Source organism: Leishmania infantum, chromosome 13, assembly GCF_000002875.2.
Source record: "Leishmania infantum JPCM5 genome chromosome 13".
Taxonomy (NCBI): domain Eukaryota; phylum Euglenozoa; class Kinetoplastea; order Trypanosomatida; family Trypanosomatidae; genus Leishmania; species Leishmania infantum.
Window position 1 is genome coordinate 515,546 of NC_009397.2, and position 22,863 is coordinate 538,408.

General features: G+C 55.8%; 5 protein-coding genes across 5 annotated transcripts; 1 reads left to right on the forward strand and 4 right to left on the reverse strand.

The window, feature by feature from the left end:
- Positions 1 to 109: 109 nt before the first annotated feature.
- LINJ_13_1390 (putative dynein heavy chain) lies at positions 110 to 14,107 on the reverse strand (the record flags this gene model as incomplete). Its single annotated transcript, XM_003392305.1, has 1 exon — positions 110 to 14,107. One exon carries the CDS (start codon positions 14,105 to 14,107, stop codon positions 110 to 112), a length of 13,998 nt encoding a protein of 4,665 aa, XP_003392353.1.
- A 1,100-nt stretch (positions 14,108 to 15,207) lies between these two features.
- LINJ_13_1400 (putative chaperonin TCP20) lies at positions 15,208 to 16,824 on the reverse strand (the record flags this gene model as incomplete). Its single annotated transcript, XM_003392306.1, has 1 exon — positions 15,208 to 16,824. The coding sequence occupies one exon, from the start codon at positions 16,822 to 16,824 to the stop codon at positions 15,208 to 15,210; it is 1,617 nt and encodes a 538-aa protein (XP_003392354.1).
- A 494-nt stretch (positions 16,825 to 17,318) lies between these two features.
- LINJ_13_1410 (putative 60S ribosomal protein L44) lies at positions 17,319 to 17,639 on the reverse strand (the record flags this gene model as incomplete). The annotated part of the gene is made up of 1 exon (XM_003392307.1): positions 17,319 to 17,639. The coding sequence occupies one exon, from the start codon at positions 17,637 to 17,639 to the stop codon at positions 17,319 to 17,321; it is 321 nt and encodes a 106-aa protein (XP_003392355.1).
- Positions 17,640 to 18,374: 735 nt separating this feature from the next.
- Positions 18,375 to 19,193, reverse strand: P5CR (pyrroline-5-carboxylate reductase; the record flags this gene model as incomplete). Its single annotated transcript, XM_003392308.1, has 1 exon — positions 18,375 to 19,193. One exon carries the CDS (start codon positions 19,191 to 19,193, stop codon positions 18,375 to 18,377), a length of 819 nt encoding a protein of 272 aa, XP_003392356.1.
- A 1,846-nt stretch (positions 19,194 to 21,039) lies between these two features.
- Positions 21,040 to 22,863, forward strand: LINJ_13_1430 (conserved hypothetical protein; the record flags this gene model as incomplete). The annotated part of the gene is made up of 1 exon (XM_003392309.1): positions 21,040 to 22,863. One exon carries the CDS (start codon positions 21,040 to 21,042, stop codon positions 22,861 to 22,863), a length of 1,824 nt encoding a protein of 607 aa, XP_003392357.1.

Consider the following 22,863-nt stretch of genomic DNA (forward strand, 5'->3'; position numbering starts at 1 on the left):
CGAAAGAAAAAAAAACATACTGACGCTTCTCGTTGCAGCGAGCTTCGGCGCTGCATTGTCTATGTTTCCTCATGCGCGTGTCCGGCACGCCGCGTGTGCCCGAGTCTGGCTACTCCACCACGTCTAGCAACAGGCCCACCCCCGCAATCACCCACTTACGCGACGGCTGCTTGCTCTTGAGATAGAAACCGACAACAAAGCCGGGGCCACGAGCCTGTGTCTTGTACACGGGGCATTCGTACTGGTCACGCCGATCAATCTTGCTCAGTGGCAGGGAGCGGACTTGCATGATAGGCATCTTGGGATACAGGTCCTTTAGACGGCTTTCCTCGATGCAGCCAGCCGTGCCATCCCACCGAGCCCCCTCCATTGCAAGCCCGGTCACGTAGCAACCGTCGCGCGCGTTGGACTCGATCTGGTCGGCAGACTTCTTCAGCACATCCACAACCAGTGCCATCTGATCGAGATCAAAGCTGTTGATAATGGAGGTGGTCTGCATGATGGCGGTCAAGAATGACATGGGGTTGAAGAAGAGCGAAATATTTGTAACCTTTGGCGTCTGCAGGTCGGCGTTCCAGCTCACTAGCTGCTCATTGCGCGCCATGAAGTTCTCCACCCACGAGCCGAGCATGCGCTGCGACATGAAGGAGACGCGCGCCCATCGCTCCGGCATCTTGTCCAGGTAAATCTGATCAAACAGCTCCTGCATCGCGGTGCTCATCGACAGCGCACCCTTCAGGCCAAGGTTCAGCTCCTCCAGCGACGCACGCAGGGTCTCAATAAGGATATTCATGCGCTCGCTCTCCTGGTAGAAAACGTGCTGCTGAGGCGAGCGGTCGTCCTCGAGGCGCTCTGACAAGTCCTGCAGGTTGTGCGGTTCCGGCAAGCGCTCGCGAATCTCGTCGATCTTCTGCTGCACAATATCCTGCGGGCTCAGCATGTCGCCGCCGCTGTGCTTCTTGGGCTGCAGCTCGTTGATGGTCTTGAAGAGGACGTCGGCCTGCATCGTGCGGTAGTTTATCTCCGCGTTGGGGTGCAGGCCATACAGCAGCGGCGACTCAGCCGGGAAATCGTCGCTAGCCGTCAGCCACTGCATGTACTCCTGGTAACTTGCCGGCGCCGGCACTGCAACGCCTGGTGCCAGCTGCAGGCCGTCGCAGCAGTCTGGGATGAGGTAGCTCTGCAGGTACGCCATGCACAGGACGCGATCCCAGTCGTCTGTGATGTGGCCACCGTACATGATCTCGCCAAAGACGTAGCGCAGATCCTCCCACGGCACCTTGGGGCGGTCCTCAATGTAGTTGGCCGCAACCTCCATGCACGTCGTGAGGTCGCCGGCGTTGAACGGGTACGCGCGGTTCCAGCCCAGCGGGCCGAACTTCTTGCGCTCCACGACGACGGCGTGGAAGAAACACATGGAGAACATGATGCAGCGGTACTCGGTCGGCTTCGCGCTCTTCTCCCACGGCTCGTCGCTGAAGTTGCTCATGGCACGCACAATATTCTGCCGAATACCAGTCGGCGGCTCCGACGTCAGCTTCACCGAGCGCTGCAGGATACCAATAGGGATCACATTTGATGGCTCCGCGCTCAGGAACACGCGGAAATCCGGGTGCCCCTTAACGCCATCGAACTCGATCTCGTCATCCGTCACCACAATCATGTCGTTCTTCTTATCCCCCGCCGCGTTGCCACTGCCCGTCTCAGCACCGTCCTCGCCGTCGCCGATGTCCTCGTCCGTCTCCCCCTCCCCGCTCTCGCAATGCGAGGGCGCCGACTTGTCCTCTGCCGCCTCATCGTCGTGCTGCTCCTTATCGCCGTCGCCGACGCCTCCTGCAGCGGCGCTGCGTTCGCCGGCCTTCCGCTCCGCAATCTCCTTGCGAAGCTGCGCGACGCGCGTGTACGTCTCCGCGTACGTGTCGAGGCGCCGCTCCAGCGTGCGCAGCCACTTTTCCACCAGATGGATATTCGATAGTAGCGCCCACCCGCCCTCGGCAAAGCACTTGTCCAGCGCGCGGTCCGCCACCACCTCTTGACCTTGCCCCAGTGATACGTTGTAGAAATTCTCCCTGTCGTAGGTGTAACCCAGTTTGCGGCCCAGCTCCTCGACTGCCTTGACCGGGTCGACACCAGGGGATAAGATGAAGAAGAGCGGCGTCGTTGTGCTCGAGTTCTGGTACGAGACAGAGATGTCCACTGCCTGATCGGACACAAAAAAGCGGCCGATAGTGGTGCCCACAAACATCTCCAGCGCTGCTGTGAGACGGTCTGGACGCAGGCAACGCAGCACCAGCAGGCGCTCGAAGTTAGAGAGGTTCTTCCACTCTCCTGGCATCTTCTCCACCTCCGGCTTCTCAAGCTCGCAGTACTGAAACCATCGATTGTTCTCTGCCATGTCGCTCGGCAGCAGGCTGAACGAGGGCGTTGCACCCTCCACTTCCGCCAGCGCCTGCACCGCATCCCAGTTCGGTTGCGTGCACCACGCCGTTACCGTCTCTGGCCGCACCACGCCCGTCTTCTTCTTACCGCGGAGGAGGAAGTCCAGCTGTTTCAGATTGATCTCGTTGCGACGGCTCAGAATGGTGAAGGTGAGGAGGCTCGAGAAGATCAGCTTGTGGCGCTCAAACAGGCCGCGCGACACGTAGGCAAAGACATTCTCCGTGATCGACTGGGTGACGTTCGCCACGCGCTTTTTTACATCCTTCTTGTTCTCCGGCTGCGGTGCGCAGGCGAGAGCCTTGTTGAACACCACCATGAACGCCTCCAGCGAGTACTGGTACATGTGGTCGATCTTCCACAGTTGGTCAATCTGGAAGAACAGGAGAGAGCCGCGCACCGCTACGTCGGTGTACCGCAGACGGTTCTGCGCGATATCCTTCTGTGTGACGACGGCCTGCGCGAAGGAGGCGTTGATGTCCTTCGCCTTCTTCTTGGTCGCCTCCAAGTTTTCGACCAGGGTGACGTTCTCCAGGATGTCGCCGGTTGCGTTTGTCAGCTCGTAGAGCAGTCCGTTCTCGCACTGCTGCAGCTCAATTGTCATGGTGTTCATCTGTCGAATCAGCATGCCGCGTTTATTCTCCAAGTCTGGTCGCTCTTGGCTCACCACGACCGCCAGCAGCTGATCCTCCAGACCCGTCTCTGTCACCATGAAGTTGATCAGGGTCGTCTGCGCGTTCACTTCAGGGCCGTAGTGAGGGTTGCCGAGCTTTGTCTGCAGAATCAACCGGAACTTCGGGTTGTACTCCACTTCGGTAGCGCCGAGCTTGATGAACTCGCGGCCGCCCTTGCGAAACGTCTGTCGACTCAGAACGCCGTCGAGAACGGGCTCCACAAACTCGCTGAGACCCTCGATAAGGCACGGAAGGCCCTCCTCGATGCACGTCTGCAGAGTGCGCTGCCAGCCCTTCTGTGTGGTCTGCACAACACGCAGGCCGTTCTTCTCCTCACGGGTGCGAATCCACTTGATGCCTTGCAGCTGCGGGTCGATCATGAGCGGCCAGCGCATGCAGTTGTTGAGAATGGCACCGTTCTCGGTTGAGACACGATCAGAGGGGAGTCCCTCGTTGTTCCACGACGCCACCGCCGCCTCCGAAGTGAGCACGTCCATCGTCACGTCAAGACCCTCCGTCATTGGAATGCCCAGCTTCTTGATTTCCGGCAGCCAGTCCTGCTCCACTATCTGCTCGCGGAACGCCTTCGAGAAGGGCCCAATATAAGACACGAAAGACGCGCTCAGCAGCACGTCGCCGACCAGCAGCTTTGCGGCCTCCTTTAGCTTTTCGATGGTGGCACCCCAGCGCACACTCTCGTCCGCCAATCCGCTCACAAGGCGCTGCGCCAGGTTCATCTTCATCTGCGTTTTCTTCGCCTTGGCCTCGATCGCGTCGGCCTCGGCCACGGCCTCATCGTACTGGCTGACCAGAGCGCCAAGCTTGGCCTGCAGGTCCGCCACCTTGTCTTGAATTTTCTTCAGCGCTGCGCGGCTCGAGACAAGACGCTGCTGCGCCTCCGCGAGTCGCTCCTCCTTCGGACGCACCTCGCAGCGGACGGTGTGGTAGCGGTTCATGCCGATGGCCCACTTGCATAGGCCGGCCGCCGCGAAGGACTTGTTCCTGATGATGTCCGGGTCGAAGGAGGGGTTGTTGATGTACACCTGAATCTGGTCGATGCACACCTGGGGAATGTTGTTCACGTCGAAGTTGCGCAGCTCCGTCAAGAAGCGATCCACCTGGTTCATCATCTTCTTGCACTCATTCCACGACCGCTGCTTCATCGACGGAATCGAGCGCGGGTTCGACGTGAGCACCAGCACGCAGATGGCCACCATCTGCACATCTTCCGGGGGCTTGCCGAGATTCTTGAGCTCCGCAATCGAGGCCTTGTCAAGAGTATCGAGGGCCGCCAGCGCCTCCTGGACGAGCGGTTGCGCCTTGGCCAAATCCTCCTGGCACTGCTTCTCGAACGACGTCACCTCCTCTACGATCTTGTTCGTCTTCGACTCCTCCTTCGCCGCAATCGCGCTCTGCTCCTCCACGACGGACTTCTCACGACCCACCGTCTCGAGAAGTGCTGCCGTCTTCTGTCGCGCCTCCTCCACCTCCACGCTCTCCCGCTGAAGCACCTCCTGCAGCCCCTGCACTTGCGCCCCTGCCTCCTTGATCTTATCGATACCGCTCACGAGGCGATCCGTTTGATCACTATTCTCCTTCCGCTTCCGGGCTAGCAAGTCCTTGTAGAAGGCGATCAGTTCGAGGAACGACTTGGGTGTCGTGTAGGCGTGCCGCTTTTCCTGCGCGTAGTACTCCTCGCACGTCTCCGTCACCTTTATCTGGCAGTACGCCATGAAGTCCGCAATGTTCTGCGTCATCTCCTCGCCTCCCAGATCAATCTCGGAAAGGAAGCGCTGCGCCACCGACCGAAGCGCCTGCTCCGGCCAGCTCAGGAACCAGTCAATCACGGTGGTGTTGGCCAGCGCCGGGAACTGTCGGCACCACGCAGCAAAGTTCTTGCTCACGGGCGAGAAGCAGAGAATAATGTGCAGGTTCGAGCGAACCTTGTGGATGAAGTGTTCCCAGCACACATCCGGATTCGAGTAGTCGGCGACGCCGGAAGCCTTCACCTCGTTTACGACGGAGGCGATGATACCATCGCGCTCATCCTGGTTGAACAGCTCCGGCACGTTACCACTGCTCAGCATGTCGTTCAGGTACACCAGCATGTCCACCGACACAATCTGTGTATCTGTGATGATGAACGCGAACGGGTACCCGCGTACACCGCATTTTCGGTACAGCTCCTGCATGTCGTTGCGGAAGTCATTGATGTCGTACGTGCTCGTCACGAGAATCTGGAAGATGTCGTGTCCGTTGATGTACGACGCAAGTCGCGCCAAGGACTGCTTACCAGAGCCGCCAACGCCGACCAAGAATGCATTTCCGCGCGGGTTCGAAGTGATACGGGCAATGCGGCAGACATGCTCGATGGCTTGGTTGAACAACACAAGGTTCATGGAGGCGTAGTTCTCGTTGTAGTCCGCCAGCTTCTTGCGCAGGTAGGCGCCGGCCTCGTCGTAGTTTGTTTCATCGTACACGTTCTCCTGCCCGTCTGGCGTCGTATGGAACGGCGCCCACAGCAGCGGCTCCTCCATCACATCCTTCGCCTTCACGTCGGTGAACCCGGCTCGCATAATGACTTCCTGAAGCAGGGCGTCGTAGCGCTTCATGTCGGCGTCATCGGCCATGCGGTCGCGGAACGTGCGGTTGCACTCGTGCACCCAAAGACGGACCAGCTGCAGGCTGCTCTTGTGCAGCTTCGGGTTGGACTTGCACAGGCCCTGGAAAATGTTGAACATCTCACGCATGTTCCATTGGTAGTGGAACTTGATTGCCGTCGGGAAGAACAGCTTCGCCACATTCGAGTGAAGCTCGATCGTGGCGTTTGTGAGCAGCGTCGTGAGAGTGTCGCGGATGTCCCGGGAGAATGGCTTCGTGTGCGCCTGCAAAATCTGTCCGTAGATGCTCACCAGGTCTGCGCGATCCGGCATATTCGTCGAGAAAACGGCGAAGTGGCGCAGCAGACGGTCGAGGATGGTAAAGGTGCCGGATTTGGGGTTCATCGCAGCAACATACCGCACGTCTACCACCTCCTTCTGCACAATCTTGACGCGATCGTACCAGAAGCCGTAGCCGACGTGCTGCTGCAGCAGCGCCACGGCCTCCTGCGTGCCGTACTTGTCTGGCGTTGGCATGTTCATGTCATCAAGGAAGAACACGAGCTTCTTGCGATTCGGCGGGCCGTAGGTGCGGCCAGAGCGCTTCTCCAGCGACTGCTCCATCACCCCCTGCAAACCAGAGGATGAGGTGCGGGCGTTAAACGAGACGACACGGAACACCACCTTCTCGTTGTCCAGCGAACGCAGCTTCGACATGATGAGGTTTGTCTTACCAGTGCCAGCGGTACCCACCAGCATGACGCCCTTCGCGTTGTCGACAAAAAGGCTCATGAGATACGACATGCGCACCGTGTCAGCGGTTTGCACGGACACAGACGACAGCTGTATATCCGCGTCCATCGTGTAGGGCTGAACGAGCTCCGTCCATGGCTTCCAGTCGAACAGCACAGCGCCGCTGTCGTCCTTGGTCTTGTCTATGTAGTAGTCGAACACCGATCCGGCGTCGGAGATTTTCATGCTCGGGAACTCCTTCTTCCACTGGTTTGAGAAGTTGAGCCGCATGTCAATGCGGCCGTCGGAGCTCGGCAGCGGGCCGCCAAAGGCCCAGATGGCGGCGAAGACAAAGTACTTTTCGTACACCTCGAAAGGGTTAGAGTTCTTCGCTAGCTCCTCCGGTTCAATCGTCTTGAAGATACCGTCGAGGAGGAAGCAAAGCGTTTGTACCACGTTGATGTCCATCACAGACACGATCGGCCGCATGCTGCGCTTCCAGAACTCAAAGATGAACGGCACATACTTGTCGAAGAGGTTATCGAGGATCACACCTTCGCGCTTCTCACGCGACGCGATCCACTTGTCCTTGAACGGGCCCCAGCCCAGATCCGATTCGTTGATGAAGATGACACCGGCCCGCGACACTGTCGCCGGCGAGGCGTTGCGCAGATGCGACACCTCGAAGATCATTCGCATCGAGTCCGTCAGCGGAATGCGTTCATTCGACACGAGCGTCAGCATCTTGTTGTCGTCCATCACGGTGTTCATCGACTCAATCCACTCTGCGTCGATGATGCCGTCCAACACGATCCACTTCATGTTCTTCTTTTTCTTCGACTCCACGGCATAGTCGCGGAAGATCGTCGACAAAATGCCGTCGCGCCACTCCTTCTGCGGGGTGAAGTAGCCGTACAGCTCATTGGAGGAGATCGCCTTTGGGTTGAGGCACGACGAGACCGCTTTGGCCTTCCACTCGTCCTGGTGTAGCTTCGTCAGCGCGCCCTGCAAGCACCGCCAGCACTCAGTCTTGCCCGCACCGGCCGCACCGAGGATAAACACCGAGTGGCGTACATGCAGCAGTTCCTCGTACTGCACGCACTTCAGGATGAAGATGTCGTTCTCGCCCGGAAAGTTGCCCTGCTCCTTGCACATCGCCTTGCATGCAGCGACCAGTTCCGGCTTGTTCTTCTTCGGCACATCGAGGTTCGGGAAAAGCGAGCGGATCAGACCCATGAACACGTACACGTCGTCCTTGCTGAGCTTCGCCATGTTCGTGTCGCGGAGGGCGCGCATCAAAACGTTGCGCTCCGGAAGATCAGGATCACCGCGCTTAAGGGCGCCAGCGATGTACAAGACAGACTTGACGGCACGCAAACCCCAGTCGTAGTGGTCCTGCGGTGACAGCAGCTCCTTGTTCAGACGATACAGTGTGACGAACTTCAGCGCAAGATCCTTGGCGTCGCCGAAACCCTCCGCGGCCAGCATGATCTCGCAAATGTTCTTAAGGTCCGGCACGCACATGGCGCACGGACGGAAGAGCGACTTGATGTTCTCCGGCAACTCCGTACGACCGGCGTAACCCGGGTTCATGGTAATCCACATGCCCACGGAGCGCTTGAGCGAGATCTCCTCACCCACGAAGCGGAAGCGCGACTTGTTCTCCTTGAGCGCGTTCAAGATGGAGCCCACCTGGGTCGCGACGACAGAGAGCACCTCAATAGAGATGCGGTTGAACTCATCGAAACAGCCCCACGAGCCGGACATAGCGAGGCCCTTGAAGATCTGGCCGAGAGTAATGTAATTCATCTGATCGGAGCAGTTGAACACGTAGCACGCAATGCCCATGTTGCGCGCCAGATCCTTGGTGGTCTCTGTCTTGCCCGTACCAGCCGGCCCAGCTGGGGCGCCGCCCTGTTTCAGCCGCAGCGCCTGCGTGAGGGTGATGTAGCAGCGGTCCGTCAGCTTTGTGATGACAAGACAGCCGCACAGGCCGATGTACTCGTACCCGTTGGTGAAGTCGGCGTCGGCGATCCGGATTTCGCTGCCCTTGTTCTCGTCCCAGTAGTAGCGAAGCTGCGACTGCCAACTGAAGGCATCGACGGAGTCGATGCGGTCGTCCACCATGCTCTGTACGATGTCCCGGTTGTGCACGTCGATAGTAATGAGGTGCACTAGCATCTTGCGCTCCGTCGACGAGCGATCTAGCAGCACCTCCTTGATGAGACTGTCCAGCTGCGACTTTTGGCTCTTCAACAAGTCCTTCATGCCCATATCGTTGCCCTCCTCGATCTGCGTGAAGGCTTGATGCACCTCGGTCGTGAACCAGATACGTGACGCTACGATGACCGCCTGGCACGGGTACTGATAGATCCACTCGTTTCGCGGCTTCTCGAGATAGCCCGCGTTCGCCTCCCTAATGTGCACCTTCATGCTGCGCTTCATACACTGCACAAGCCCCTCCAGCCAGCTTTCAACCGCGCCGTCGCATGCAAAGCTCTCCGTCAGTGTCACCCTCTCTCCCTGGATTGACACCATCTCCCACACTTCTTCCGCGCCAGCGTGGGGGTACGGGTTATTGTCAAAGGTGAAGGAGTCAACGGATTCGATGATCTTGCTCATGTGCACAATGACCGCACGCGGGTCGGAGCCCTTGGAAAGAATGTCGATGAGGTCCGTGTCCGAGACAAAGAAGAAGCGCGGGAACAGCTTCCGCTTCGTCTCCAGGTAATCAGCCAGAGCCTTCTCGCAGCGGTTCAGGATGCCTTGGATGTAGTTGAGCGTCTCCTCTAGCGTTTCGCCACGCCCGATATCCTCCGACAGCTTGCCGGAGCAAATCGTCTCCACCGGGTTCGTGTACGGGTGCGCCTTGCTCATGAGAAGACGGAACACGCGGTCCGCCTCGCTAAACTGCTTCGCCTCATTCGGCAGCTGCTCTTTGATGTCCTCAGAGAGGACGAAGATGGGGAACAGGTTCTGCCACTGACGCTGGATGTCCATCCACTTTGTCGTGCACGTGTCCACCAGCCCGAGGTCCTTCTGCCAGCTCAGCACCTTCTCGTAGAAGTACTCCACAAAGCGATCAGACAACATGGAGGAAAGGGCGTTGCTGTCATTCTCCAGTTGCTCCACAACGTCGTCGACGGAGCCGAGGAGGTAGCAATCCAGGTGGGCGTCCATCTCATACGTGAACTGCAGCTTTTCCCAGGCCACAATGATCTTCGACAGGTTCGTCTCGATGCGCAGCTCCTTCTCAGCCTTTTCAACGATGCTGGCCACGTCTTCTGAGTACTTGTGAAGACCGAGGGCGAAGAGTTTCTCAAGCGTGAAATCTGCAGCAGCGGGGTCGATGGTGCCAGGCTGATTCGTCATGCGCACCAGCTCCTCCCAGTGGCGCGGCCGCATAGACGGCGAGCTCAGCGAGTCGCACAGCGGCAGCGACGTGCGCATGTTGCGCACAGTCTCGTCGACACCCTTGAAGACGCCCCACCCCTTCACCTTCATCGGCTGCAGCTGCAGTTGCTTTGAAATCTTCTTGGCCTCATCCTCGAAGTAGCTCACATCAGCGTCCTTGAACGTCGACCGCATCCAGTCGCGGAACTGAGAGGTAACGTGAAAATTAAGATCCCAAATCTGCTTCAGCAGCGCCAGCTCCTGCCGGCATTCGCGGATGCCCTTGAAATGTGACACGGCAAGATCAAAGAGGTCCTGCAGGTTCTGCAGCCCCTTCGCCTTATTCTCGACAACCATGAAGTGTGCGTACACGCTGTCGATAGCGTTGTAGACCTCACTAGGTTGAATGGCGTAGGTAAACAGCGGGTTCTGGTGGAAGGCGTCTACCTCGTAGTTCAGCTCCTGCTCGAACGCCGCGACATTCTCCTTGATCTTTTCTGCCTCACGGTCCTGCACGATGGAGTTCTGCGCGCGCGCGTTCAGCGCCTTTTTGTTCAGCGCGACCCACTGCTCAGGCGCAGGCTTCCGCAACTCCTCGAGCTTCTCAATCTTCGCCAGCTCCGCCTCGGCATCCGGCGAAGTGCTGGCATGCGTCTTCAGCATGCCAATAGCCGCCTTGATGGGCGGGAACATTCCACCTGTCTCGCCGGTCTCGTCATCGCCCATCACCTCCGTGTTGCGCTTGCGACAGTCGCGGATCCACCGCATAACGGACTTGAGCGCATCCACGTCGCCGTCCAGCACCTCCACCTCGAGCCCCTTGTCGGCCTCCTTGATGAACTCGTAGAGTCGACTCAGATCAGCCTTGATCTTGTCTAGTAGATAGTCGGAATACATCTCCTTCCATCGCCGGCTCAGGTCGCGCAGCGCCACGCGCAACGGCTTGACGTCGATCAGCACTGAGCCCTCGGTGTGGCGGTCCTCAATCGCGGTAAGTCGGCTTCGGATGCGCGTGTACTCGGTAATCGCGCGATCGAATTCTTGCAGGCTTACACCAAAGTACTCTGCTGGTTTCTGCCCCTGCGCCATGGCCACTGTGGCGTCCTCCATCGAGACGCTCGGCCGATGCCCGTTGCGGTGACGGTCCGTCTCAATGAACTTCGCGAACACCTTCTTGCGATCCGTTTCCCACAGCGACTTGAACTCATCGTAAGCGTGGCGGTACTCTTCGCACGCCACCACGTTCTGCTGGAATAGTGTCTGAATCTCCTCCACGAGGGCATGGGCGTGCTCGTCCTGCCGCATCTCTTCCGTGTACGACGTCGAGCCGTGAATGGGGTCGATGAGGCTGTAAGAGTCGATTATGCCATCGATTGTGTCACTGAGAATCTGCCATACCGATGTCTCCTCGCTGTCGCTTGTCATGAGCGCAGGATCAAAACGGGACTTTGACGTCGGGTTATCTGCCGTTACCTTCGACAGAGAGAGCTTCACATCGACAAGAGGGATACCGTCGTGGTCCGCCAGCCACACCGGGTCCAGCTGGTTGCGCATGTTTGTGAGTGACGTCACCGCCACCTCAGCTAGGCATTCCCGTGCAACGGAGCTGACGTACGCAAGGTAATCCTGCCACACCGCGTCCGTGCTACTCACGACAGCACCGCCATTTGCCTCCTTCAACGTCTGCAGCGCCTGCAGGCTGTTTTGCATCAGCGACTTGATCTCGTCGTTTCTATCCCGCAGCCCCGCTGCGCGCGACTCAACGTAGTCGCCAAGCGTCTTGCGCAGCTCCACCACCGACATTGTCTTTGCCCCCGTCGCGGCATCCAAAGGAAAGAGTGTGTCATCCGTCTTGTACTTGTTCATAGAGTCCTTCATCTGCTGAACATTGCAATGCAGCGTCGACACGGCTGTGTCGATGGCCGTGACTTGCTTCAGTGCCTCCTCGATAAACGCATTTGTGGCGTCCTCGTCCTCCCACCGCACGTCCTTGAGGCCACACGACAGGAAGGACTCAAAATTCTGCAACTCATCCTCGATGAGTGGGCGCTCGTCGTGCGGGCGGAGGCTCGAGCTCAAGTTGTTGTACGTTGTGCACAGGTACTCCAGCTTCAGTGCCTGGTCACGGTATACGTCACGCTTCATGAAGATCGCCGCTGCATCGCGCGGAATCTCGAACTGGCCAACGCCCGCGGATTCGTATGAGTTGAGTACCTCCACATAGTACACCTCGCGCAGCGTCTTCACAAGCGAGGCGTCGAAGTTGACCGAAAGGCGCTTATTGGCATCCACTGAAAGCACCGGCAGCCGCAGCTTGTCCGAGCGTATAGCGCCCACCTGGGTGGTCCACCTCTCGAACTTCTCGTGGATCGTGCTCTGCAGCAGCTCCTTCAGCTTCCCGTACAGCTGGAGTGCCTCAACGCCGCGCTCGCCCTGCAGTACCGTCGAGGACAGGTCGACCACGCGAGAGTGGCTCTCGTTGATGCGATCTAGCAACGCCTTGCACCGCACAATGGTGCTTGCAAGAGGAGGCAAGTTGGGGTACACCCCAGCCGCCTCACCCGCGTAGTAAGTTTCCTGGACCTTGATCAGGTCCTGATGAAAGCCTTCGAGCACGCCGCTTTGCTTCTTCATCCACTCCTGCTGCATCGGCGTCCTGTCTGTGAAGCCGTCAAACGTGTCCACAGCCTTGAACACCTCGGTGATGGCGCTGGATTCGTCGATTGTGGTGACGAGGATTGAACTCAGGCGCTCCTCTAACCCGCGGATCACACACTTGAGATCGTCGTAGTCGGCGTCGAAGCGCGTGTTGGTGATGTCTAGAAGGTCGTAGTCGACGCTGAAGAAACGCGCAAGGGACACGTCGAAGATTTGCTTAATCTCCTCCGCCTCGGACGTCAGGTGCTGGCCTTTGGTTCCGCCAATTTTCATGTTCTCCATCTTGTCGAAGAGGAGCGCCGTCTCGATCACGTCAAGGAGGTCATGGCACCGCTCCAGAAAGGTATCCAGCCTGGAGAAGAGCGCGGCGTTCTGGAACTTCCACGGCCGCGCCACGGACGACACGTGTGACTTGTACTGAAAGTACAGCGCCTTGAACTCACCGCCAATCGCCAGCGTACTGCTCAGGCGCTCAATCACCTCCTTCTTCTCCAGGCCCTCCGCGAGCTCGGCGACGTTGACGTGGTCGGCTGCCATCTCAATCAGAGCGTTGCCCATCTCGCGGATAAGGAAGACAAGCCTAGCGGGGTTGTTGTAGAAGCCGGACTGCGTCCACAACAGGTACAAAAAGTGAAAGAGGCGCTTGAAGACGCCGCTTTTGGAGAGCTCCAGGAAGGGGACGTGGCTGGCAGCTGACATAGACATCTGCTCAAACTCGGGAATGAGGGGCTTCAGGTACTGGTAGTTGTCACGAGACTCGTACGCAGCATCCTTCAACTCGGCCATCCGCTGCGAAAAGGCGGCGTAGTAGCTGCTACCTGCACGCTTCAGCAGCACAAGAATCTTGAGCGACTTCACCGAGTACAGCTGCTCCTCCAAGCCAGCCAGATTCTCAGACTTCTCCTTCCAGAAGTGGATCTCATCCAGCGGGCACGGGTATCGGCCCGTCTGTGGCGCGGCCTCCTCCAGCTCCTCCGGCGACGACGCGATTGCGGCCTTGATTTGCGCTGTCCACGACACGACAGTGCCCTCGAGCAGGTACAGCGTCTCCTTATCCATGGCAAAGTCGTCGATGCGGGGAGGAAACTCAATAGGTGGCATGGGCAAAAACGTCTTACCTTCGCTCAAGCCTTGCATGACCAGCAAGTTTGAGAGCAGCCGGTTGGTGTCGCTCATGAGCTCGCCAACAGCCACGTCGGGCACGGCCGCGGTGTTTCGCTTGTCGCCCTTCAGGATCTGCACGTACACATTCCGCGTCACGGCGCTGAGGCTGTTGAGGACGTCAGGCGAGAAGTCGCCAAATGTGATTGTCTCCTTCATATGGTTTTCATCCGCTATCTTCTCCCGCTTGATCTTGCTGAAGAACAAACCCTTCTTTTTGAGCTCCTCTGGCGCTTCAATGCGGGTCACAAACGCACCGGTTGATGCTTGGTATACATAGAGATGACACGCATCGGCGGTGTCCAGGAACTCACTCATTTGGGCTCGGTTTTCTTCACTCTCAAGAAGCTTCTTTGACTCGGCAGGCTTCAGTTTCAGAGCATTGGTTATGCGCTGCTCAATCCACACGACGCGCTTGTCCGCCGGCGCGTCCTCCTTGTCGCCCTTCGCCATCTGTCAGGCAAAAGATCCAGCGTCTGTATCGGAGATCAACACTCGGGTCAGCTGGCCGGTGCAGTGCGAGAAGCAAGTTTCGCACCTGTGTCGAGGGCCGTACTAGGGTTCTGTCTTGAGGAAAGACAACGAGTCGCTGTGTCGTCGTCTTCTCTAAGGTACCTGATTCGGTTTCGCCAGTATGCGTCCGCACGTCGGTGTGATGTTCCGCCCTTATTTTTCTTCGAGCGCTGCAATGGGACGCCTGTGAACTCGTCGTCTTCACGTTGACGCCTCCTCAATTCTACTGTCGCGTTGTAAAACGCGTTCGGGGGGTAGGGGAAACGGCGAATAAAAGAAGCGGGAAAAGCTACGTACACCACATATAACACACTTCCACAACGCATGTCTTTCGCCGCTGCACTTTTGCGTCGGTACCCCAGTTTCGCCGGCACAACTTGGGAAGTGTGTTTGGCAGCGATATCACACACACACACACACACACACACTCGCCTATGGAGGTGCTCAGTGCAGGGTTGAGAGGTGAGGGGCACATGACAAAATGCGTTTGCAGCCCTGGCGCACATCGCCACAGGGTCCTCCACGCGAAAGAGAGACATATGCGCAAAGTCCCTCTTGCAAACCCCCTGTATCTCTCCCTACTCGCACCAGCGATCTCGATGGAGGATTGTTTGTTTCACCTGGCCAAACAGTTTTCCTGCTTTTTCTTTCCTCAGCACAATCGCCGACCCCTACGCCGTTAACGGGCTTTTTCAGTTCAAAATTGAAGAGATTATCAACGTGCACGGGGAGTGCTGCCGTTCCTGGCGGCGCCGACAATACTCGTCAATGCTCCCAGCCGCATCCTCCCGGTTCACAGCTAACGAAAGCGCGAACCGCCACGTCAGCAAAACTGATTTGTCAACCACCACCTACAACGCGTGCAAATGTGCTCACTTTCTAGACACAACGACAATCATACCCGGGCATCCATGACACTCAGCCTGTGATAGGGAGTAAAAAGAAAACGAAAAAAAAAACTTGCAGCACGTCGAACAGCAGCAATGTCGACTGCCATAGGCCTCTGTGTCATACGTAGAACCGCACCTCACTCCGCCATGCTACTGACCTCCGGCGCCGCGGCGCCCAGCCTTCATGATCTCGTCGACGAGGAGCAGCTGCGCAACGATGTCGCCAGTGCACTCAAGAAGACTCCGCTTCACAATAACGTTGTCGAGAATACCGGCCGCGATGGGATCAATCACGTCACCGTTCTCGATTCTGAGACCAGCCCACTTTCCGCCTTTGCGAGCCGTCCTGCTGGCCTCCTGCAGCGTGATAAGGCACTCCTGCACGTCAAGGCCGGAGTTCTCAGCCAGTGTCTTGGGCGTGACGAGCATGGCGTCAGCGTAGGCGCGGATGCCGATCTTCTGCTTCCCGCTCACGTTGTCGGCAAACTTCATCAGATGGTCGTGCAGCGCCACCTCGAAGGCACCAGCACCGGCAACAACCACCAAAGCCTCAAAGGCGTTCTTCACAGCACGCAATCCGTCGCGTACGGCGTCCTTTATTTGTGCAATTGTGTGGTCGTTTGGGCCTTTCACGAGCAGCGTACAGCTTTTACCCTTGGAGGCGTTCTCCACAAAAGTGTACTTGTCATCACCCAACGTGTATTCCTGAATGAGGCCGGCCTCGCCGAGAACGTCTGGCGTCAGATTATCAGTGGCGTTGACTGCCTCCCCGCCGCACGCCAGCACCAGGCGCTCCATGTTGCGACGCTTCGCGCGGCGCAGCGCAAGAATGTTCTCCTTCGCAAGCATCTCCAGAGAAATAGGATCAATGCCCTTCTGATTAATCACCACGAACGTCCGACCATTTTCCTTCGTGCACACTCTCCTCTTCAGCTCGATGATCTGACGCACGCGATCGTCGGTCATTTTGCGCTCTGCCTCCACCATGCGTGCCTTCTCCGCAGGATCCTTGTAGTAGAAGCCTGTGGTCAGCTCACTGCGCTCGTACTCAAGCGACACATTGCAGGTGAGAATATAAGCGTTCTCAAGATACTTGGGCATGTCGCTGTTACGACCACCATGATCAAGCACAATACCATTCACAAAGCGCGTGTCCGAGCTGAGACGGTGGCGCATGTGCATCACCTCCACCATGTGCAGATCCACCTCCTTTCCGTGCTCGGCGATAGCGTATACAGCGTCCACAACAGCCTCTGCGAGCTTCTCCGATAGCCCGGCATTCACTTTCGTTGTCAACGCAGTCCGCGCCACGTTGGTTAGATACTCGCGCCGTTCCTCGTTAGGTATTTCAATAATATTCCCTTCCAAAAACTTGAGAGCCTCGTCGCGGGCGATGTGAAAGCCCTCCGTGATTGTGCGCGGGTGCATACCTTCCTGAATGTAGCGCTCCGACTGCCGCATCATCTCGCCAATCGTAAGGACCACACTCGTACTCCCGTCACCTGTAATGTCGTCGATCGCAGTCGCTGCGCGAGCGATAAGCGCCGCGGTCGGATGTTGAATTTGCATTTCGCCAAGCAAAGTGTTACCATCTTTGGTGATTTTAATCATGCCAGCACCAGAGACCAGCATCTTCATTGTGCCACGAGGCCCAAGGTTAGTTTTCAAAACTTCCTGCAGCCCTCGCGCGGCAATCATGTTGATATCCAGAGCGCTCGCCTTGCGGGCCTGTTTGCCGCCAGGGTTGATGTAAGCCAGGCTCGACATGTTTGTGTATCCTTGTTGTCGTCAGTGCTCCGTAGTTAGTCTAAAAATGGACTGAGCACAGTCCCTTCAGAGAGTAAATCTATGTGCGGTGAGCCTGCAGTACCTTTGTAATCGCGAAAAGAGGCTAGGTATGTAAGATCACAAATGATAGCTTTCCTCCTCACAGTAATCTTGAGAGGAAGACAGAAGAGAGACAAGAAAACAAAAATAACGAGCACAGGCAAGGAAAACAGCTCTATATCCACATATCGTTTTCATTATGCCACCTCCGGAAAATACGGAGTTATCCGCACATTTGTAACGGAGGGGAAGCGGTTGAACACAAAAACTGTCAGCCACTCGATCTCCTACACATCTCTTTCGAGATGTGCATCACATTCAGTCAGCGACATTCAAGCCCACTGAAATTTTTTAATGATATTTCTCCGCTTCTCAGTGAAGTCGAAAACAGAATATATATATATACTTCAAAGGACAAATAAGAGCCGTGCAATTTACCAGGTGGGGTCCTTGTTGCCTGTCTTCTTCTTGTCGTTCAGCTCAAAATGCTTCGTGCGCTTGAGGACAACCTGGCGGATAGACTTGCAACCAGAGCACTGGAGTTTCAGCACAATCTTCTTGGTAGTCTTGGCCTTCTTGTGGAAGACGGGCTTGGTCTGACCACCATAACCAGACTGCTTGCGGTCGTAACGACGCTTACCGCGAGCAAAAAGGCGGGCCTTGCCGGCCTTGTACTGCACCACCTTGAACGACTTGTGCGCGTTGCAGCGCGCGTCGCCGCAGTGCATCACCTTCTTCTTCGGATAGTTCACCATTTTGACGGCTGTAGAGGAAACTCAATGTCAAAAAAAAAGCAAACAGAACCACATGTGTGAGAGCAAAGCGTGGATTATAGGCATACGTCGGAGAGATAGACAAGGCAAGGTAAAAAAGGAAAGACGAGAGAAGTGAGGAAGTTGAGGAGAGCAGGATAAAAAATGCTGCTTTTCAGGCCATACAACAGAGTAAGGCCATGCTAAACCACTCGCTTTCTAACTCCTCCCCATGCGGATGCTGCCGCTGGAGAGCAGACAGGGCTGCGTGTACGCACCAGTGATCGGAGTCCACGAGTAGGAAACCCTCTGGTGTTTTCCGCGTTGTCCCTACTTGCATTGGCCTTCCGCATCACCCTTTTTCTCAGTTCTCCTGTACCTTTTGACTACAGCCTGAAAACACAATTTCCTTTCTTTCGGTGGATTGTAAACCAATGATGAGAAAAAAAAAAACAACCGGCAAAGTGGGTGCGTTTAATACTACTAATTTCTCATTTTTCTTTTGGCGTCGATCTCTGCGTGGCAAAAAAGCTGAAATGAATTTTTCATCCTTCCCCTCAAGCGAAAAAACAGTAATCATAGATAAGCCACGAAAAAATAATATATGTACGTTTTATCTTCCACAAAGCAGAAAAAAAAGTTCGATACAGTACATCACAAAAGCCTACAAGCACAGCAATTCGCGACGAGGGGAGATAAATCAGTACAGAGAAAAATAGAAAAGAATCCAGATGTACCTTATTCGCTATACATTCTCTCGAATTCCTTAGACTTTTCCATACACTGAATCATCGCTTCAATAATAGATGAGCGCATCCCGCCTTTCTCCAGAAAACGAACGGCCTCGATGGTTGTCCCGCCCGGCGAGCAAACCATGTCCTTCAGAGCGCCAGGTGTTTTGCCGCTCTCCTGCAGCATTTTTGCCGCACCGAGAACGGCCTGAGCAGCCATTTCATAGGACTGCGCTCGGGGAATACCACCACGCACAGCGCCGTCGCTCAGCGCCTCCATAAACATGAAAACATACGCGGGGGAAGACCCGGCCACACCGACGACTCCGTGGATCGCCGACTCCGCCACAAGGTACGCCTTTCCAATCGCACTGAACAGCTTCACCACTACCGCCTCGTCATCAAGCGTCACAGCAGAGTTACCACTGATCGATGTTACTCCCTCCCCCACGAATGAAGGAATGTTCGGCATCACCCGCACGACTTTTGTTTTCGGAGGGCAATGGTTTTCGATCGTTGCTGTAGGTACACCGGCAGCCATGGATATAACGAGCTTGGAGGGTGTTATCTTCTCCTTGATCGTCTCCAGAACAGGCACAATCCCGTACGGCTTCACGCCCAGCATGATGATATCCGACTGTTCAGCCAGCTCAACAGCACTCACACTCCTCACCTGGTACAGGGAAACCAGCCGTTCATTTGTAGACGCGCTTCGATTGCAAACAAAGGTATTCTCTGGCCCTAACGCCTTGGCCTTCAGCATACCTGCCATGATGCATTCACCCATGCTGCCACATCCCAAGAAACCAATCTTCAGGTCCGACATCGTGCTCGTTGCCTGCCACTCCTTGCAAGGAGACAACCTGAGAACAAACTGATTGACGCGCTAAACTGTATCCGTCAAATTATCACGGATTGCGGCACAAAAGATGCTGAGCGGCCTTGAATTCAAGAGAGTAGCAATAAAAAGAAAAAGGTTGGGAAAAAAAGGTGAGAATATCTCATCGAGACGCGGCAGCGCTCCATACATGACACCGAGAGCCTGATAGAGAGCAGCGGTAAAAGTCATGGCAACCGGCGCATCCGCTGCTGTCGCAGTACTACATCATATTCAGAAACTTGCTTAGAGTCAGTTCACTCTATTCTTACTCAAAGCGAAACACCCAGTACAGTGCGTCTTTTTTCACTTGAGCTGCTTCCAGTTATACCAGAAGACTGACTTTCTGACTTCTGGAGGCTTGAAGGTGGGGAAAGCCGCAAATATCCCCAAAGCGCATGAGGAGACCGTAACTTCCTCGCTCAGGCATGAAGAATCGCCGAATATCTGCTTGTCAGAACGGCGCTCTCAAAAACAAATTGCCCAATGAGACTTCGGAGCGGCAAGAAGCGCCAAAAAATCCCTGGCGCGCTCCCCTTGAAGTTTCACTGTTGTATCGAGCATGAACCGCAAGAATTGGGGTATTCGCCTGCGACTCACCCAGGGAAATCTCGAGGGACTGACAACGAGCTTGCGTATCAGTACTGCGTATGCTAAGTGACTGCGCACACTTACGTCCCAAATCCCCCCCCCCTGCTTTACCCTTCTCTCCCTTTTTTCAGCATCCACCTGTGCTTTCTCACTATTTCATCCGCAAATATGCTCTCGAAACTCGGAGCTACATGGTTCAGTTACCAATGTGTTTTATGCCCCCCCCCCCCCGCCTTCAACTAGCCCGCACACTCAAACATTTTCATGATGCTCTGCCGAGAAGGCTTTCGTGTTCAGAAAAACACAAGTTGCTGTAGACAAAAGCACGTCATTCTCGCCACCACACCGGCAAGTGTCCGGTGGCTCTGAAACACCTATTGAATGTAATGCAGCTCTACGAAACACAGCAACAACCTCTCGAGAAGTCGATGTGAAATGTTGCGTTTGCTTGCAGCCACATTCCTGACGGCGCCCACCGGCACACTTTGGGAAATAATAATAGCACGGAGAATACAGCCCAACTCACGATGCATTCGAATGCATGTTTTCAACTTTGCCTACCTTGCCATTTTCCACTATCCATGGAAGTCTATGCCCCCCCCCCCCTCGTATCCCTCCTCTCACGCTCTGAATAAAATTGCGGACGAGTGGGTAAAGTTCCGTCGTCTCCTCTTTCCGTCACCCAAGAAAACCTTGTCGTTCTGAATAATCCGGGTTTTGGCTGGTAGGTGGAAAAAAACGCAAAACGTTTCCACTGGCTCAACTCCTCGCAATCTGAAATGAGCAGAGCAAAAGCACGAGGTGAAGAGACGATGCATGGTTGGTGAAGGCTGCCAAACGAATGACGAAGAGTACGTTGATTCACTCCTCATCATCTCTTACTTCAACAATCGCTCCCACTTTCGTTCCTATCGCACACTTTCGAGGTAAAAAAACATCAGGCCACGCTCATCGAATTGGTGCGTACAATTTTGAGACGGTAGTGGCGCTACCTCTTTCCAATCTATTCCTACTTTCCCAGTCTCCTTATATCTCCCTCTTTCTTTTCCTTTCTCTTCGCGCACGACCTAATTCATTAACAGAAGACACCTGGCTACGGCTTCAGAAATACCTACTTTTTTTTGCTTCGATTTCTTTGGTACCTCCAGAAATCAAGCTGACACAGCGACTTTTTCTCCATCTCTATCCACTCCAGATCCCCACGATGTTTGACATTCGCGAGAAGGAGGTTCATTTGGAGGTGCTCTCGAAAGCGCCTGTGAGGTCCATCAGCGAAACGCATCGATTTGGCCTTCTGGTACTTGGTGTCTTCGGCATGATTTGCGGATCTTTTGGCAGCTACACCTTCAACCTCGTCTCCGGATCCCTCCAGGAACGATACTCTCTCTCACAGCGCGATTTGAGCACCATCACGACCGCAGGAACGGTGATTGGGAATGTGATGCTTCCATACTCCTTTCTGTACGATTACATCGGGCCGCTCCCCATTGCGGTTCTTTCCTCGTTTGTCTTTCCACTCGGCGCTCTCCTTGTCGCTTTGTGCTTTCAGGGCGTCATTGTCGGCAACTTGGTGAAGCTGTGTGTATTTTATTCATTTATGAACGTGGGTACCTCATTCTTTGACCTCTCCAGCTGCATAACTATTCTGAGCTATTTCCCCACAACTAGAGGTCCTGTTGTGGCGCTTCTCAAGACCTTTATTGGCCTTGGCGCCGCTATTGTGGGAAGTATGTTCCAGGGATTCTTCGGCGGCGCGGTGCAGTACTTCTTCTACTTCTTGATGCTGTTCGCGATCATCGTCGGTGTGCTGGGTATCATCTTTCTGCGTCTTCCAGCGTACCACCTCACAGGTTACGAGGAGTCGCATCTCTCAAAGGCGGAAAAAGAGCAGCGACTGGCATCCAAGGCGCAATTCCTGAAGCAGAAGCCGCCAATGTGGCGCTTCTACTACGGCTTTGTACTCATGGTGGTGCTCATTGGCTTTTTGCCGCTCACGGCCGCCCTTGTGGACTACCTGGACCTCGGACGAAAAGAGAAGCTGACGTTCGCCACCATCACAACCATCTTTGCCGCGGGCTTCGTCGTGATAGCCATCCCTCCCGAGGTGTTCCACTGCCCTCGTCGAATCTCACCCGCTCATGAGGATTTTGAAACCCTCGAAAAGGGGGAGACGATGCCACACAACAACTCCAATGATGCCGACAAGCCACTTCCTTTCCCCAGCCCGGCAGTCGCGGAAGAGGATGTGGACACAGAGATCGACTACATCGCGCCGCAGTACCAAACATCTTTTGTGAAGAATCTCCTCTCCGTCCATCTGTGGGCACTCTGGTGGACTTCGTTCTGCATCGTCGGCGCCGAAGATGTGATCATTAACAATTCCAGCTACATCTTTGGCGCCTTGGCCGGCGAAAAGACCTCTACATCCACCCGCACTCTTCTCACCGTCCTTAACGGTGTCGGAAGTGCGACGGGTCGGCTGCTAATGTCGTACTTTGAGGCGTGGTCGCAGAACCGTCCAGCAGAGAAACGGATCCCGCTCACGATTTCATTGTTCATTCCGACCACATCTATAATCGTTACCATTGTGCTGTTTCTCACGCTACCAAAGCAGGCACTCCCGCTCCCGTACGTTATCGCGGCCATCGGCAACGGTTTCCTCGCCGCCACCACGATCCTCATCACGCGCACCATCTATGCCCGGGACCCTGCCAAGCACTACCACTTCTGCTTCCTCGCTGCCGCCGCCTCGTCCATCGCCCTTAACCGCTTCCTCTACGGTGAGTGGTATACAGTACAGTCAGAGAAACTGGGTAACTCTCTTCTCTGCACACACCGCAAGTGCGTTGAGATGCCGCTTATCGTGCTGCTCGGTTTGTCATGCAGCGCTTTTGTGTCGAACGTCGTGGTTCATTTCACGTATCGCCGCTACAGCGAGCGTGTTCTCGCTGAGCGCCGCCGCCTCCGCGAGGAGAACTTCCCAAACTCTGAGCCACTTGACGAGGGCACTCCGGAGACGACACTGTAG